At 39.4% G+C, this 17933-nt stretch overlaps 1 protein-coding gene across 2 annotated transcripts in view; it reads left to right on the forward strand.

Moving 5' to 3' along the window:
• The window catches only part of LONRF2 (LON peptidase N-terminal domain and ring finger 2), a 34747-nt gene that overhangs the window by 13447 nt on the left and 3367 nt on the right, over positions 1 to 17933 (forward strand). The window contains exons 3-11 of one of the 2 annotated variants that reach the window (XM_072741526.1): positions 2155 to 2277; positions 4449 to 4607; positions 5131 to 5356; positions 5750 to 5849; positions 6128 to 6242; positions 9719 to 9840; positions 11103 to 11261; positions 14399 to 14561; positions 16991 to 17140. In XM_072741526.1, the coding sequence (XP_072597627.1) occupies positions 2155 to 2277; positions 4449 to 4607; positions 5131 to 5356; positions 5750 to 5849; positions 6128 to 6242; positions 9719 to 9840; positions 11103 to 11261; positions 14399 to 14561; positions 16991 to 17140 (1317 nt within the window). The remainder of the gene's footprint in view (positions 1 to 2154; positions 2278 to 4448; positions 4608 to 5130; positions 5357 to 5749; positions 5850 to 6127; positions 6243 to 9718; positions 9841 to 11102; positions 11262 to 14398; positions 14562 to 16990; positions 17141 to 17933) is intronic. The other variant, XM_072741525.1, reaches the window with a different exon arrangement.

Here is a 17933-nt window from a genome sequence, read left to right on the forward strand (position 1 = left end):
TCATGTTAAAAACTTCGAATGAACTAGGAATAGCAAGGGATTTCCTCAATCTGATAATGACTATCGTACTTACTGGGGGGACTTTCTGCTAAGACCATGAAAAATAAGAGGTGTTTGCTTTTAGCACTTACCAGTATGGTATTGGAGGTCCTAGCCAGTCTGGTAAGGCAAAAAAAAAAAAAAAAAAAAAGGAAATAAATAAAAGGCATATATATATATATATATATATATATATATATATATGTATATTAAATGTTTTATTTATTCATGAGAGACAGAGAAGAAGAGAAAGAGAGGGAGAGACACAGGCAGACACAGGGTCATTGTATGATTTACTTGCCTAAATGAAATACTGTGAAACTAATAACATTTCTTTTTAAAAATTAAAAAATATAAATAACTAAACACTCAGTGGAATGAACCCAACCTGGTGATAGGGAGTAATGGAGTGTCAATTGATCCATTCAGTAAGGTGGATGAACTTCAGAAGCATCACATTAAACTGAAGGAAGGCACACAAATAAATGTGTTATTTCATTTATATGAAATTCTCAAAAAGGCAAAACAGTAGTGGCAGATCAGTGGTTCCTGGACTAGGAGAGAGGAGAGGATTGACTTTGAAGGGGCATGAGAGAACTCTCTGGGGTGATGGAAATGTGCTACATCATGATTGTGGTTGTAGTTACACACTGCATGCATTTGTCAAAAGTCCTATATTATACATTTACAATTGATGAATTTTACTAGGTATAAGTTATAACTCCATAGAACTGTGGCAGCAAGAAAGCATAAACAAGTATAAGTCCATCACTGAAGGGAATCTCAGCAAATTTTTAAAATGCAGGTGAATGGATGAAAAAGCAGAGATCATGATAGTTCAAATGGGATCTGAGCTCATGTCATAATACAAACTCCAGAGAAGATTCAATTTAAGCTCTTAGGAAAGGAATTAGAAAGGTTTGTTTGATGGTACAGTTCACTCCACCATGCAGAGTAGTAGTAGGGGAAAAAATCCTAGCCCCCCCACCTCCACCTCCTGCAAAGAATTTGGACAGACTGCTTGGGGAAAGTTGTGGCTGCCAACAGGGCCCCCCACCCCTGAGTAAACCCCTCTAAATCCTGGTACATGAGGTTCTCAGCCTAAGGCCTGGCTTCTCTACCACACATACCTGAAAATAAAACATCTCAAATAGATCTCCCACATGTAGATGAAGGACCCAAAGAGCCTTCCATTCAGCAGTGAAGTCTATGAAGTCAGGAGTCTGACTCAACATGGATGAAAATCAGTTGAAACAGTACATCTTCTTTATTTTTATTATTTTTTTAGATTTTTTATTTATGAGACAGAGAAAGAGCATGCAGGGGGAGGGGCAGAGGGAAAGGGAGAAGCAGACTCTCCGCTGAGCAGAGAGCCCAAGGCACAGCTGGATCCCAGGACCCTGAGATCATGACCTGAGGTGAAGACAGACACTTAACTGAGCCACCGAGACACCCCTAGTACATCTTTTTAAAATATGAATGAAGAAACAGGGATTAACAAGAAAAAATTCAATGAAATAAAGAAGAAAGAGACTAATATGAATGATCAGGACACCTGACCCCAATGGAAACTGTGAACTGATATGTGAACTGATAAAACAAATTACAGTGTTTACTATGATTTGAGAAAATACTACAGGCACAAAAAAATGCTAGTGAAAATACTGATTCATATTGCACTTTGTATATTTCTGTTGTAGTATTTTGTATGTTTTGCTTTGTGTTCTAGGTATTTCTGGTCATATCTGTCTTCTCTCACAAGATTGTATGCTCCTTAAAGACAGGAACATAGTTATGATCTGTGATGACTGAATGTATTTAAACTTGGTAGATACCACTTCTCTCTTACTTAGCATGTCCCTTGAAACCCACCTTGGGTTCATATTCCTAGTCTGGTGACTGCTGTGTTCTGATTGTAGATTGTGTTTATGAGGTATTCAGATTTGCTCAGGTTCCAAGGTAGTAGAGCTAGTGTCATCCTAGGTGGGGTTTTGTTTATTCTAGCTAATATGAAAATTAAGTAGTTCTAATGATTTTTTTTTTATCAAGGCTCTTTGTATGCAAGTATATGATCACACTTTTTAAAACGCATGTCTTGTCTTTTGATGAATCCAGGGGCATCATGTGAAGGCTCAGGCTCTTTCTGCATTGGGAAGAAGTAAGGAAGTGTTAAAGGAGTTTCTCTACTGCCTTGCTTTAAATCCGGAATGTAACTCAGTGAAGAAAGAAGTACAGAAGGTGTGATTTTCTTTAAACCACTTTCTTTTTTAGGTCTCATTTATAGCCTTTATGTCCATGCTGAGTAGCTCCTACATGGAGCATAAAGAAGAAATATAATCCTGAGTATTCATGACAATGTAGTTAAAAATACAGGAATAATAATGAGTTTCACATGTTTGACACCTTTTATCCAACGATAAAGCACAATGTTTCATGAGATGGCGTTTGTGCGGCTCAGTTCTGCTGAGATAGTGACAAGGGCTAGGGAGGCAGGGTCAGTGTGTGAGACTGGGGAGGCAAAGCAAATTTTCTTAGAGTTGTAATTTCAAGCATTATAGTTTGTATAGGAATTCTATGAAAGACATTGTGATAATATATAAAATATACAGGTTCAGCTGGTGTTAACTTAAAATTTTTAGAAAAGCTTTACTGGCACAATGCAGAAAGATCTTTTCTCTTATTGGGTCCTTAGCCCAATTTTGTTTAGAGGTCACTGAGTCACAGTTACTGTGGAAATCCACCCTATAAGAGCCTGTGCAATTGTTACAATCTTAGCACTTCCAGTGACCACAGTTCTTGTTTTTATGTCAGTGTTTCCCTATTTTAGCACTATTCATTGCTGACTTCTATCATACATTTACCTTATAATTTTGACTTTAGAGTCTAGTTTTATTTTCTGGAGCAAGAGAAAATGAATCCATTCTTCCTCTTCCATTTTAAACTACCTTAGATATTTGAGATTGGCTGTTATCTTTGCCTTACGTCTTTAGACCCAACAACATCCTTTTCTCATGGAATAAGGTAGTAGGGTTTCCTACTCTGGATGCATTCTAGTGTACCTCCATATCTGACAGCTACAGGTGGGGAACTTTGACCTTCTCTTGTGTTCATATCATGAGGCATGTTTGTTTATTTTTAGCCTAATACCATCACACTGTTGGCTCCTATTAGAACCATAGTTAGCCCAAATACCTAGATCTTTGTTTTTAGTGAGAACCTTCTAGCAATATTTTTCGTCCTTTTATTGTGCAGTGGATTGGTCTTCATTAATGCTGTCAAATATCACTTACAGGTTTTGGCCATTGTTTCAACTTCTCAAAATAATAGTGAATCTTAAGATTGGCTCTTCTGACTATCCCTGCCTGTTCTGTCCCACCTGCAAATTTCACAAGAACCTTAAAACATAACTCAACTGCTCTTTACAACAACATCATAAGAAATTCAGCCTGAGCTCAAAATTAAGCATATTTACAAAGGTCCAAGGACCAGCATCTAGGTCTTGTGGCACTTGTGGTGCTTCATGTCTGTCAGGTGCTATTTAAATTATGATGCTTTTCCCTGTAGCATTCTGTGAGAGGTAGATGTCTTCTGTCTCAGGGTCAAAACAGTGCCAGCCTGTCAATGCCCGTGAAATATAGTAATCTACTGGGCAGCCTTCTGCTGCTTTACTGAAGCCTCTCAGAGCCAGCTCAGAGGACACCAGTGTCCCTGCCAAGTGCTGTTCCTTCTTGATAGAAGGGTCATTGGTTCTGGTGCATTGACCTGTCACATGAGGAACAGTGATGGGTTCTTTATTGGGTCTTGGTCACTCCTTTGTACCTCTCTTTAAGCCCTTGAATTCAGCTGAGTCCATGAGGTTTGGCAGGACCATCGAGTGACTGGCAGTCACTTCCCACCATCAACAAAGGCTGGCCCATGGCTTTTGAATTAGAATTATGGCCATTCCCTTGGTTTTCCTTTAAAATTCCATCCAAGGCAGCTCTTTCTGGTTCTCTTGTAAGTTGAGTAGTCCTCTAGAAATATCTCAGTCCTGTGGGTGATCACAGCTTGGATTTAATTTAGGGTCCCTGCAACCTCTACACCCTACTTTGCTCTCTTAACCATGAGACTTTTAGGGGTGATCGTCTGTAACAGATGTCTAAGGACCAGACAGAAAAAAAAATGGTAATACTCATATTTTGTAATTGGTGAGACCAAGCTGGAAAGGCACTGGTAGCTAAAATGCCTAAAGCATTGATTTTGGTTTCAGAAACTTGAGTTTTGAAATAGTGGCAATTGAAATACGATAATTATTCTTTTCAATCTTTTAGGCCTATTTGGCCTTATAGTTTCCTTTGGATATTTCAGGCATATTATTTATTTTTCAAGAGTGTTTTAAAAAAATTTTTTTCTTCTCGGAAATTTTGTAGGTAATGTGTGAGGTGTTTTTTCCAGCTTCAGAAAATGTGCATCAGAATTTGACATCTTCCATCCAAAGCAGGATATTAAACAGCAGGTTGAAGGCTCAATGTGCTAGCCATGTGAACACCGAGCCTCTGGAAGAAGGGGACAGTGCAGGGAGTTCTAAGGTATGAAGTGCATGTGTTTGTCAGTGTTATCTTGATTAAGCTTTATGTAATTCCTTAAAATTTGAACATAAGTTATTCAGACTGTGGCATTATGTTAGTTGGAAATACTTCTCAAGACTGGTTCCAGCTCCTCAAACTGAAAGTTGATCCTTTTAAAGGAAGTTGGTGGAAGTAATGAACATGATCAAAAAAAAAAAAAAAACATATAGAAACATTTAGGACATCATATAGAAACATTTAGAACTTCACACATCACATCCCAAGTATCAGGAAACTTGAATTGGTTTGGCTTGGAGAAAAGAAAGAGAGGGATGATTTGAATATATGCAGGTTGATGTTCCATTGATCTGTCTCAAAAATAATTATTCTGTATCTTACCATGGAAAGCATAAAGTTCATCTAGAAGTTGTTAGATGAAACCAGTTGTGAAGGAAGAGTATAAGTCCTTTTTTCCAGAATTTTCTAAGAAAGACCACTGCATGAATATTGTTTTCTCTTATGCTATGATTTCTTTAATATTCAGGATTCTTTTTTCCTACTTGACCAGAATCCATCTGAGAAATCTGATGTGTTTAGAAATACCAGTTCTTCCGTTTTGTATTTTATACTGGGTCTGCACTTTGAAGAGGATAAAGAAATGTTAGAGAGTATCCTTCCAGTGGCACCCAGCACTGGTTTAAAGAGACAATTTCCAAATGATTTGGAGGATGTGCATGAACTGAATGGCCCTGGGAAAATTCCCAAGAAAGGTCAGTAAGCTCTTTTGTCATGGAGCTATGTGACTCCAGAGTGATAGGAAGTTAGCTATATTCAAGATATTTAAAAAAAAAAAAATTTACATGGTTTTTAAAAATTATTAATAAAAGAATATATTAGCTTTACTGTTATAGAATAGTTTAAGTAGTTAATCCTATGAAGACTTCATTGTCAGAAATAGGGAAGATTTTGTTATAACTTTAACTCCCATTTGTGCTCACTGTCCAGATAAATTATTGCTATCTATCGTCAATCCGATAGGAACTATTCCTGCCCAGCATGGTTTGTGAAATTGGCAAAACACACTTTAGCCAGAATAAGTGCAGTTACTGCATGCTTTTGTCCAAATGAGCAATTTTAATTATAGCATTGTAACCTTTTTTCAGAGGTGGATTCCTCACCTCAAAGGAACATGACCTCCAACACAGGAGAAAGTCCAGAGCTCTCCATAGATGTAACTGACTTCGAGTGTGCCCTTTGCATGAGGTAGGATGACAGAGAATCTGTGCAACTCTCTGAAAAACTCATCGTTTCTGAATTTGATACCCTAAATATAATGGGCTTTTTATTACCAGAGAAATTATGTATACCTTAGTAATAAGTGATTTATTTTCTAAAACTTTGATAAAGAAGATCTCAATGGGAATGGATATCAGTGATTTCTGCAGCCGTAAGGGAATTGTAAGCAATTCTTAGAAAATAAATAGTTTATTTGAAAATCTCTTCTGGATATTTTTGGCTAAAAGCTCAGATATATTTTCCAGGTTGCTCTTTGAGCCTGTCACTACACCATGTGGACATACATTTTGCCTGAAATGCCTTGAGCGCTGCCTCGACCATGCCCCTCATTGTCCGCTGTGTAAAGAAAAACTGTCAGAAGTAAGTATCTCTTCTGAAACAAGATTATTCAGCTCCTCTTCTCATCCCTCAGTAGACGCCCATTTCTTGGGTTGGCTTTGCTTCTACTACCCATTTATGAAAGAAAGTTGGATTTCTCTAGTCAAAGGTAGGTCTTTTTCTTATATGATTTCTCAAAAAATACACAAGAGAAATTTAGATACAGAAACAATTAAACTTCAGGAAAATTTTTAGGCATAAATTATAGTCGAGGTATACTGAAAACAGGTAATATAATTGGAGCTCTTACTATGTGTTTATTATAAATAGTTGAGATAACAGTACTGAGTCCTCACCATATGTTAATCATAAAGGGTTGAGATAACATTATGGTGCACTTAATATGTGCCAAGAATTCTGTCCTTTTCCCCATCTCAAGGTGAAGTCACATTGTAATACTCAGTTTTGCATAGGATTGAAGACTTGATCATTTTTGACTACTGGAAATCCCTTTGGTGTGCTGTCAGTTGTGTCTTCTGTCTGTAATCAAAGCCAGTAATATTTAAAACTTCATGAAGGGAAGCTATTTAATTATGTCTAACTCAAAAATAAACTGTTAAGTCTATATATTGGGTATGGTAAATATAATAAACACCACTTAAAAGCTTTTAAAGGCTTTCTGATCAACTTTTCAAATTGTGAATATGTATCAACTCTCTTGGGCTCTGGTGCCACTAACCTTCCATGAAGCAAACTATTTAACTTCCTGGGGTAGGAGAGGGTTTTTTTAAATCATTAAAATGATACTAATAATATTTGCCTTAATTACTTCTGGGGATTAAGCTTACTTAATGCATTTTAATTTAAGTAGGATAACGTGTTTTTTTTTAAAGATTTATCTATTTTTTATTTTTATTTCTTTATTTTTTTCAGATTTTATTTATTATTTATTCATGAGAGACACACAGAGAGAGAGAGAGAGAGAGAGAGAGAGAGGCAGAGATACAGGCATACAGGCAGAGGGAGAAGCAGGCTCCATGCAGGAAGCCCGACGTGGGACTCGATCCTGGGTCTCCAGGATTAGGCCCTAGGCTGAAGGCTGCACTAAACCGCTGAGCCACCCGGGCTGCCCAGATTTATCTGTTTTTTAGAGAGAAAGAAAGCATGTGTGTATATGTGTGTGTGTGGGGAGGGTGCATGTGTGAGCCAGGGGGAGGAGGACAGAGCGAGAGAGAGGGAGAGGGAGAGAATCTCAAGCAAACTCTTTGCTGAGGGTGGAGCCAGTTGCTGGGCTTGATCTCAAGACCCCGAGATCATGACCTGAGCTGAAATCAGAGTCAGACAAGTAACCGACTGAGCCACCTAGGCATCCCAGGATAAAGTGGTTTTTTAAAACAGATGTCTGGTAAAATTTTAAAAATTCAAATTTATTTTTGAATTTGATATGGTAAAGGAGATACTATACTTACATGAATTTTTGAATAATTATAACTTAGTTTACTGCTAAAACTTGTTGAACTAAGTTATTATAATTAGACTTTTCTATATCATTATATGTTCATACTTGCTTTTTTAAATTGCATACATCCTGAATCTAGGTTATTTAGGGTTCTCCTCATGAATACTGCTCATTGTACTGTGCACCATGTGTCATGACAGTGGATGCTTCTTGAGTCTGTGTAGCACTTCTCTTTGGCAGTTCCTGTGCGGGTCTACTGCACTGTGTTTGCTTTCTTTGCTTGCTAACAGTGACACAGCATCTGGCCTGCTGCCCTGTTGGGCCTATGCTTGTTGGGGCCAGTGGGTCTGGAGGCAGCTTGTTTATTCTAAGACAGTGAAACACATGTCTTTGTGACCACTGTTTGTTCACTTTTGTTCAGTGCTGTCTGGTAGGGGGCTGTGTGATGAAGCAGTATGCTGAGGTTAGCACAGTAATATAAGCTCCATAGGGATAGAGAAGACTTCTGTCTTGTTTTCACTCTATCTCCAGGGGCCAGAACATACTCTAAGAGGTTCAGGAAATCCGTGTTGAATGAATGATTAAATGAATGAATGATTAAATGAGTGAATGGTAAAGTGTAAGCTCTGCGTAGACTGCCAGTGTTGCAGAAATTAGAAATTATAACAAAACCAATTAAAATTTAAAAACCACAATTTGATCTTTCTTCAATGCAGAAATCCCTTCATGAGCTTTGACTTTGTCACATACATTAGTATAAACATGAATCATCAATTATCTATGTATGCACAGAAGTCTTTTTAACGTAATGCCAAGTAAAGCAAATTTTATGGTATTACTCTTCAACAAGATGGTGCCATAGCAGTGTAAAATACTGATGTCATTAATAATGCTAATTGTGAATTAAGTTAAACTTGTTTCTGCTAGTTATTCTGTTACTGAGGGTCTCAAACACAGTCATGTCCTTGAGGTTGAATTCCTAGTTCTTAGTCAATTACAGCAACACATGTAGCTTGTTTCATAGAAGCTAAAGGGAAACTTGGCAGTATGTCTAGGACTCACCCAGATGTAACTGTTAGAAATAGGTAAAGCAGCCTAAGCCCAGAAATGCAGCAAGTTAACAAAGAAGCAACAGCCCATTGAAACCTACCAGCCCTGAGGTCCTTGCTGTGCCATGGTGGCTCTACACTCACCCTTTAACCTTTCTGAGTCCCATCTTCCTTATGAGTGCATTGTAGAGAATACCTATGGGATAGTGCTATTTTAAGACCTAACTTAATTTACATGAAGCATCTGCAATTGGTTCCTGATACATGTTAGGATATTAGTGAAAAACAACAACAAACGCATGTGCAAATTCACATGCATAAGATAAAAGCAGTGCACACACACAGAATAATGGATCTTCAGCTACATAGGACCCTTCCACTCATACTAATCCTAACATATTTTAATGCAGTTTTCACCTGTTTCCTTCCCTTCACATCCAACTGTAATTCCTTGGTTCCTCAGTCCCTTTCCCAATCCAGATATAGTCAGCGCTGCCTCTTGCACATGTCCGTATAAGTGACGAAGCAAAGCTAGAGAAAAGCCACAAAATTGGGAAGATTGGTTTCAGTTTAAATTGATAGTCTTAAATCTTAGACTTGAAACTCTAGTAGGCACAGTCATTCTCACTGTGCTTCTCTCGTAGCTTCAATTATTCACTTTTCTGGATGATTACTTCATATTTCTCTTTTGCAACATATCCTACACCTTCTCATCTCCCTGAACTTATGACACTTGATTGCAAATACAGAGGCCGAAAAGGCTGGAATTCATTCATCCTTCCTCTAGGTGAACACCTTCTCGTGCCTTTTCTCAGAGGGAAGGAGCTGCCCTGATCTTGTCCCTATGCCAGGCTGGCTGACCTCTGAGCTTTCCATCCCCATCCTTTGGTCTTCCTGGAGACCCCCCACCCTTCACCCTCCTTGTTCGCCTTTTCTACTGGGGAGAGAGTATTTTGTCCTCTAGAATTAATTACCACGTGGTATTACTTAACATTTCCTTTTGTTTACAGTTGTTGGCAAGCAGAAATTTTAATATAACTATTCTGGCTGAAGAGTTAATATTTCGATATTTGTCTGATGAGCTCTCTGATAGGAAGAGAATTTATGATGAAGAAATGACAGAACTGTCAAAGTAAGTCCTCATGTGGTACGTACTTGGTCTTAAGTTCAGATTAAGGGAAATCCTTGCATTCATAGCTTTATCTCAGGTTTTTCCCCCCTTGGCAGAGAAATTAGTACTTAAAAAAGAAAAAAAATTAATTGTGGAGTTTATGGAAATTTAATTGAAAGGGGTAATAAGAAGTATTTCAAAAGTGTGTCTTCATGGGGCCCTTGGGTGGCTCGGTTGGTTAAGTGTGTGACTCTTGATCTCAGCTTGGGTCTAGATCTCGGGGTCATGAGTTCAATCCCCATGTTGGGCCCCATGCTGAGTATGGAGACCACTTTAAAAAAATGTGTCTTCAGAGGATTAGGTAGTTGCTTTTTGTATTGGAATAAGTGGTACTAAATTTTTCAGAGTTGAAAAGGCACAGTATATGGAAACAGGAGGGAGAACAGGTTTACCTCTGGAGGTAGGCTTGACAGTTGCTTTTATCTTTTAAAATGAGCAAAGTTGTGTGTTGTAGCAACCTTTAACTATTGAGGTCTTATAATTCTTCCACTCTTTTCCTCTCACTTCCTTTGATTACTGTGTAATTTTTGCTTTTGTCAGAACTTTTTTCTCCTTTTCCTTTTATATTTTTTGAGGTAAAATTGATGCATAACATTATATTTGATATTTCTATATATTGCAAAATGATCACCACAATAAGTCTTAACATCCATTACTATACATAGTTAACAATTTTTTTCTTTTGTTAGAAAAAGAACTTTTAAGATCTGTTCTCTTAGCATCTTTCAAATATGCAATGCAGTATTATTAACTATTGTCACCATGCTGTGTGTTATATCCCCAGGACTTATATTTATTTTGCAGCTGGAAGCTTGTACTTTCCACCCCCTTCACCCAATTCATCCACCACCACCCCCACCTCAGCCTCTGGCAACCAACAGTCTTTTTATCTCACTTAGCATAGTGCCCTCAGGGTCATCAGAATTTTTTCTGAGCATGGTCCTAAGCTATCACTTTTTCTAAGTCCATGAATACAATTCAGCAGTTCTGTTTCATCAAATTAAATAAGACAGGCTTGGCAGGAAACCTGGTGAGCTGAGAACTTTTTCTTAAGGTGGTCCTTGGTTTACTTTTCCCACTAAAGACCAAGACAGGCCTGAGGGTTTTATTTTGTAAATGACAGAATTGAGGTTGGTTAGCTTTTGCTATTTTATAGGGACTAATATTGCTTTCTGCTTCTAACTGCTCCTCCTCCTAAGTTTACATTTTCCTTCACCCAACAGTCTGACCAGAGATGTCCCCATCTTTGTGTGTGCCATGGCCTTCCCTACCGTCCCGTGTCCACTTCATGTCTTTGAGCCCCGCTATCGGCTTATGATAAGAAGATGCATGGAAACTGGCACCAAACGGTTTGGCATGTGTCTCTCTGCTGAGCATGCAGGGTAAGAATTGTCAGCATTCAGAGGGTCCTAAGTAAATACATGACTTGTTACTTTTCTCAAAGAATAATTTAAGATGATGTTGAAAACTTCCATTGGCTCCCATTACATGACAAGATATAAGTCTGAGGCCATCCTTGATGTGACTCCAGACTTCTTTCTAGTCTCACCTCCTATTCCTTTGTTTCAGACATTATACTTGCTAGCCCATACCATATTATTTGCCTTTCTCTAAATACAATTCATATTCATACTTCCATGCTTCTCTCTGCCTATAATTCCCTTCTAGTTCATCATCATACAAACAAATCTAGTCTAACTTTTAAAGTCTAAAAAATTTGCTAAAAAAATAAAAAAACCTCCATCTACACAGCCAAATTTCAATCTTATAAAAACCACAGCCCTAAGTTTTTACCTCTTTTCATTTTACATCAGATTGGCAGGTGGCTCCCCTCCATGGCTGCTCTGGGGACTCTGGGGACTCTGGGTCCTTCCCATCTGTGGGCTTCCTTATCCTCTAGGGCTGTCATTACTGCTTGGTTATGATGAGGTCACTACATGCAAGTTCTAGCTGGTGGAAGAGGCACAAATGCTCTAAAAGGATTCTGGAAAAACAGATACACATCACTATTGCTCACACCTACTGCAAAGAAGGCTGGAAATTGTAGCCCACGGATGTGCCCAGGAAGGAAGGGAGAATGGACATGTGGGACCATCCACTGGTTTCTACCATATATACTTAGGAACACATCTTTTTAAAGATATGTGCAGGACCTTCATGGAAAAAATTCTACAGCTTTATTGAAAAATATTCAGGAAGATCTAAATAAATAGAGAGAAATACCATGTCCATGGATGGATGCATTGACTTCCATGTCACAGAAATGTCAGTTTTACCCAAATACATCTACAAATCTAAAGTAGTTTTCAGTCAACATTACAAGAGGGATTTTTTCATGGAATTGTTTAAGCTGATTTTATAATTACGGAAAAACAAAAGACCGAGGTCACGATAGTTTTGAAGAAATCAGCAGTAAGATGGGAGAACACTGCTGTAATAAACTCAGAAGCCCTAATAAGTAGACCACTGAAACAGAATAGGGAGATACAAAACAGAACCACTCATATATGGACCCATATTTACATACAAGTTTGTGAGAAAAAGCAAGCTGCTCACTTTAAAGGTACTTAGAAAATTTGTGGGCAGCCCAAGTGATACAATATTTTCTCTGCCTTGTACCATATACACAAATTAACACATGTTATTTACATTCTCTATGTGAAAAACAACCTATAAAATTTTTACGAGAAAACACTGGAAACTATAATTAGGAAAAGGAAAAGTTTTTTTTTTTTAAAGATTTTATTTATTTATTCATGAGAATACACAGAGGAGAGAGAGAGAGAGAGAGAGAGAGAGAGAGAGGCAGAGACACAGGCAGAGGGAGAAGCAGGCTCCATGCAGGGAGCCTGATGTGGGACTCGATCCCCGGTCTCCAGGATCACACCCTGAGCTGTAGGTGGCGCTAAACTGCTGAGCCACCAGGGCTGCCCAGAAAAGATTTTTTTAAATACAAGATTCTGAGAGTGCATCACATAGAGGAAGAGATTAATAAATTTTAATGTATTAAAATTTGATTCATCAAAAGCAGAGTGAGAAACCAAGTTCCAGAAATTCTGCTTCCATGAAGGATACAGAACACTAAGAAGGGCATTATCCAGATAAACTATAGAACATAAGTCTCTTCAACTTGTTGGTGAGCAGAGGTTGCTCAGAGTAAGTGAGGAAAGGCAAGTCCTACCATGGAGAACAGTAGACAAAAGCATGGCTCACCTGTGGCAAAGGCCAGGAGAAGGAGACACGCAAGTGTGTAGGAAGAATTCAGCTAATTTTGGGGGGCCATGTTCTGATGGCCTCATGAGAGTCCAGATGTCCTGAGAGTTATAGCTGTAAAGGAAATTTGCATTCATTCACAAGTTCTTGTCCATAGACAGGACAGTGTGCTCTTTGGAAAGACAGTTTCCACAGCTGAGCCAGGCTTTGAAGGAGCAACCATTTGAAGGCATTTGTCTGCCGATAGCTGGGGCAGTAAGCCTTCCTTTGAGGATCTTCAGGGTACCTCCGCCCATGCCCTGGTTATGGATAAGATAGCCCCGTTCAATAAGCAGAAAGAGAGTTTTCGGAGAGGTCCAGGTAGAGGTGTCCAGCCTTACAGGCCTGTGTGTGACTTGAGAACTGTCACTTAAAGTTAGCTTGAAGTAAGTAATGAAGTTGTTCATTCACTTTAAAATTAGATAGGGTTAGGCTCAGGTCTCAGCTCGAAATCTTACTGTGGCCTTACATAAGTTATTTGACTTTTTTTAAACCTTCCTGTTTTGGAGGAGCTTGACTGAGTACATACTATAAACTCCACGTGGTGCTTGACATGTAATAGGCACGATCAGTGTCCTCAGGAAGCAGACAAGAGTTCAAAGAGCAAGAGTGGGTAAGATCACATGGAAGAGTTTGGGAGTGAGGATGCCACCCTGGGTGACCTCTGTGTGTGAGGGACATGTGGAGGAGGGAGGCAAGCTGTGAAGAGCTGGTCACAGCTGATCAGAGAGAACGGCAGAGAGCAGCAGTGGGGGTTGGCTCAGTGACAGATCAGCAGGCTCATGGTAGGGTTATTTGTGACTTCCAGTGGTAGAGTCAGAGGCCTGATGGGAAGCAGAAGAGGAAGCAGTGACTGTAGATGACTTTCCATAGCGGTTGCTAGGGAGGACAGAGTTGGCCAGCAGCAGTGGAAATGGGGGAGGAGGGAGCAGAATCTGTGAATGATATGGGAGCTTGGATATACCTTGTGCTGTGTGTACCCCCTGCTGGTGCCCAGACCACGATGATTCTTTCTCCACCTCTTGAGTCTTTCCAAACCACTAGCTTGTTTGAGCAACCAAGGCACAAGGGCCTTTCCCGTCCAGCCCTCCCTCTGCAGCCCTTGCACACCCTATGTTTCACATTAACAGAAGGAATCTCTGCCAGTGTCTCTTAGACAAAATAAGCTTGCTGGTCTCATGTGGAGACAACCATTTGTTTTTTTTTTTTTTTTTTTTGGATCTTCTGCATTTTTCAAATCAGTCATTTCTCCCAATTGTCCTGTCAGAATTTCAGAGTATGGCTGCATGCTGGAGATTAAGGATGTCAGAACATTTCCTGATGGGAGTTCGGTTGTGGATGCCATTGGAATAAGTCGATTCAGAGTCCTAAGCCACCGTCACAGAGATGGCTATAACACAGCCGACATTGAATATCTTGAAGATGAAAAGGTGAGGTTTATTTTACTGCTGCATTGTTTAGAGGTCACTCACCTTGGTTCCCTCTTCGTAGTGGAAAAACTTGGTCGGATTTTTATTGACAGTATTACTTACATCCTCCCCAATTCAGCATTTTGTTACTTATTACCTCACTGGATTTTTCACCTGAGTTGGAGCTGGTGGAAACATCTCCTAAAAAAAAATTACCTTACTGCTGCACATTTGAAATGCCTTTGTGATTTGTTGTCTTGGTGTTCTATCTGCAGACTATCTGCAGAGGGCCATACAGTCAATACTATAGACTTTGCAGGTCATACAGCCCCTGTTGCAACTACTCAGCCCTGCCATTGTAGCACTGAAGCAGCCATAGGCATTATGTAAATTAGTTGGCATAATTGGTTTCCAGTGAAACGCTACTTACATAAACATACAATGAACAGGATTTGACTTGTGGGTAGTAGTCCATCCCTGTTCTAGATACTCGTATTAGTGCAGAATGAGATATAGTACAAAAAATGGTGCTTAAAAATAGCTTCTTAAGCCCAATATAAAAGGTTTGGATCTCTTACCCCTTAAGAAATATTGATATGCCTAATGGAAATATCAGAACCCATATTTTGACAGATTAACAAAATGTTTTCAAGGGATTCTTGAAAAGACGTGTACAAAGATGTCCCTAGCAGACATATTCATTAGTGGCCAAGACCAAGAAATAGTGCAGATGCTCATCAGCAGAGGAATGGATAAACAAACTGTAGTGTATTTATACAATGGAATACTACTTGGCAGTAAAAACGAAGGAACTGCTGACATAGAACAACGTGGAACAATCTTCTAGGTCTCTCAGTGAACACCTGTCTTAGCGTGATGCCAAGCCAAGGGAGCCAGACTCACAACCTCACATGATATGTGGCTCCATTTATATACTCCAGGACCAGGCATCACTTGTCTCTGGTGTTGGAGGGCAGACACTGGCTGGGGGTGGGGATGTTGTAACTGACTAGAGAGGGGATGGGAGGGCTATTGTGGGTGATGGAAATATTCTCTCTCCTGTTTAGGATCGTGATCCCACTAGTGTGTACGGCTGACAATACTTTAAGCCAACCATTAAGATCTATGCATTTTCTGTATGTAAATTATCTTGCAAGAAAAACATTACCACCATTTAGAAAGAGGAAATCCTTGGAATTACTGTATCCCTCTTTTGAATTCTTTGGTTCACATTTAGAAAGATGGGAAGTGAGTCTTCAGCTGTCTGACATCACACTGGAAGTCGCTGTGGGGACAGTGATGTCCATTCGTGATGCCCCTGAGGAGAGCTACCCCGCAGCAGCGCCAGCACTGTCTCTTTTCTGGCTGCTGGTTCTGGCTCCTGGTCATCCTCAGGACCAGGGAGGGGAGTGTAAAGAGTGTGACAGAATGGGATTGTTCTCAGGGTCTCTCTGCTGATAAGAGGGTTTACTGACTCTTGATGTGGATGGTGATTGTTAGTGGTATATATGTTTAAAATGAGAGCTTACATGGCTACAACATAAAATAATTTTGGTGTTTTTTAAAAAACAAAACTCTCTACTACTTGTGAGTATTTAATTTGTATAAGTCAAATTGAGAATGGTTGTATGCATTATCATCTAATTCCTCAGTTTACCCTAGTTTTCAGAGATTCTGGAATTTTATAACCAGAAAGGACCAGAATGGTTTATCCCCATTTTATAGATGAAAAAACTCTACCCTCAGGGGGCTGTGTGACTGGCTCATGAGAATCAGCAGTGAAGCCAGAACACACCTGGATCCCTGGCTTCCCCAACCCAGTGCTTTTCCCACTCGGTGTTCCTGAGTAGGACTGGGACATACTTAAACTGAGTGACTTGGCACCCAGAAGCAAAGCATGGTAAATCTAAAGCGGCAGGGCTTCCTGCTGCATAAGGCTAATGTAGGGAATGTGTGGTGACGGTAACATGTTTTTTGGAATATAGTTTGATGATATGGAATACAATATTTTAAATGTCTCACTCTTTAATTTGGCAATTCTTCTTCTAGGAAACTATCCTGAGGGAATGATAGCCCCTTCTCTTACCACCACCAACAAAATTTCTTAAAAAACACTCACTTTTGCATAAATACTTATATTGCTATGTTATTTTTAAATAGATCTTATCTGAATGGTGGAGTAAATTCTCAAATATAGATTTGCATGTAGCCAGTGAAAATTATTCATAGTAACATGGGATTTATGTATACGTGGTTAAGAGAAAAATCAGGGCGATATAGACAGGGTGGATAGATCTTCCCTATGTAAGAGAAGTAGAGATTTGTGTGGTTGGGCATATAGTATGTTCCTAAACACAAATGAATCATCTAAATGCCACGAGTTCACATAGCAAATGCAGCAGACATCAGTACGTTCACATGTAAGAGTGGATTCCTTTCTCCTTGATCAGGTGGAAGGACCAGCATATGAAGAACTCACCAGTCTTCACGATTCTGTTTACCAACAGTCAGTTTCCTGGTTTACTTCACTTCAGGATCACATGAAAGAACAAATTTTAAGCCATTTTGGGTTAATGCCAGACAGGGAATCTGAACCTCAGGTATATTCTCCTTATTTATTTTATAATGCTCTTATTTGCTGCTGTAATGTGTTAAGACATACTATTCTGCTGGAAAATTAGGCAGTACTATGCCGCATACTCCATTATGCTCACTTACGAACCGATTCATTCATCGAGAGCCCAGAGAAGCACCTAACAGAGTAGCATGTGCCTTTTTGAGCAAAACAGTCAGTGCTTTCTGATTAATGTACTGCATAAAAGTAATTTCTTTTCTATCGGAAATGAATTTGTTCTGATTGGCTGTTACCTTTAGTACTTTCACTTCTCTCACCAACTATTTCAGTCAGCTGTTTAAATCTTATAATTTAGGGATGCCTGGGTGGCTCAGTGGTTGAGCATCTGCCTTCGGCTCAGTCATGATCCTGGAGGTCCTGGGATCTAGTCCTGCATCAAGCTCCCTGCTTCTCCCTGTGTCTCAGTCTCTTTCTCTGTGTCTCTCATGAATAAATAAATAAAATCTTAACAAAATAAATCTTCTGATTTAGAGAGTAATAATCTTTGTACATTAGCATGAATGCTCTATGTTTTACACATAATATTGCCTTGTGCCTAAGAAACAGGTGTTGAATAAATGAAGAGAAAAATCTAGCTCTGGGTAAACGAGAAGCCTTCCTGCCCTCTGTCCAATGTGGCCTCCTTGGGTGCTCTGCAAGGATGCTTTTAGTGAAGCTGGCTCTTCAGGCAGAGTGTGGCTTCAGGCTGTGAAGCAGTTCTAAGTGCAAATGAATCCCCTCCTCCTCCAGATGACCGCCAGGCAGGAATGGCTTAGGCT

The sequence above is a fragment of the Vulpes vulpes genome, chromosome 16 (genome assembly GCF_048418805.1).
Source record: "Vulpes vulpes isolate BD-2025 chromosome 16, VulVul3, whole genome shotgun sequence".
NCBI classification, from domain to species: domain Eukaryota; kingdom Metazoa; phylum Chordata; class Mammalia; order Carnivora; family Canidae; genus Vulpes; species Vulpes vulpes.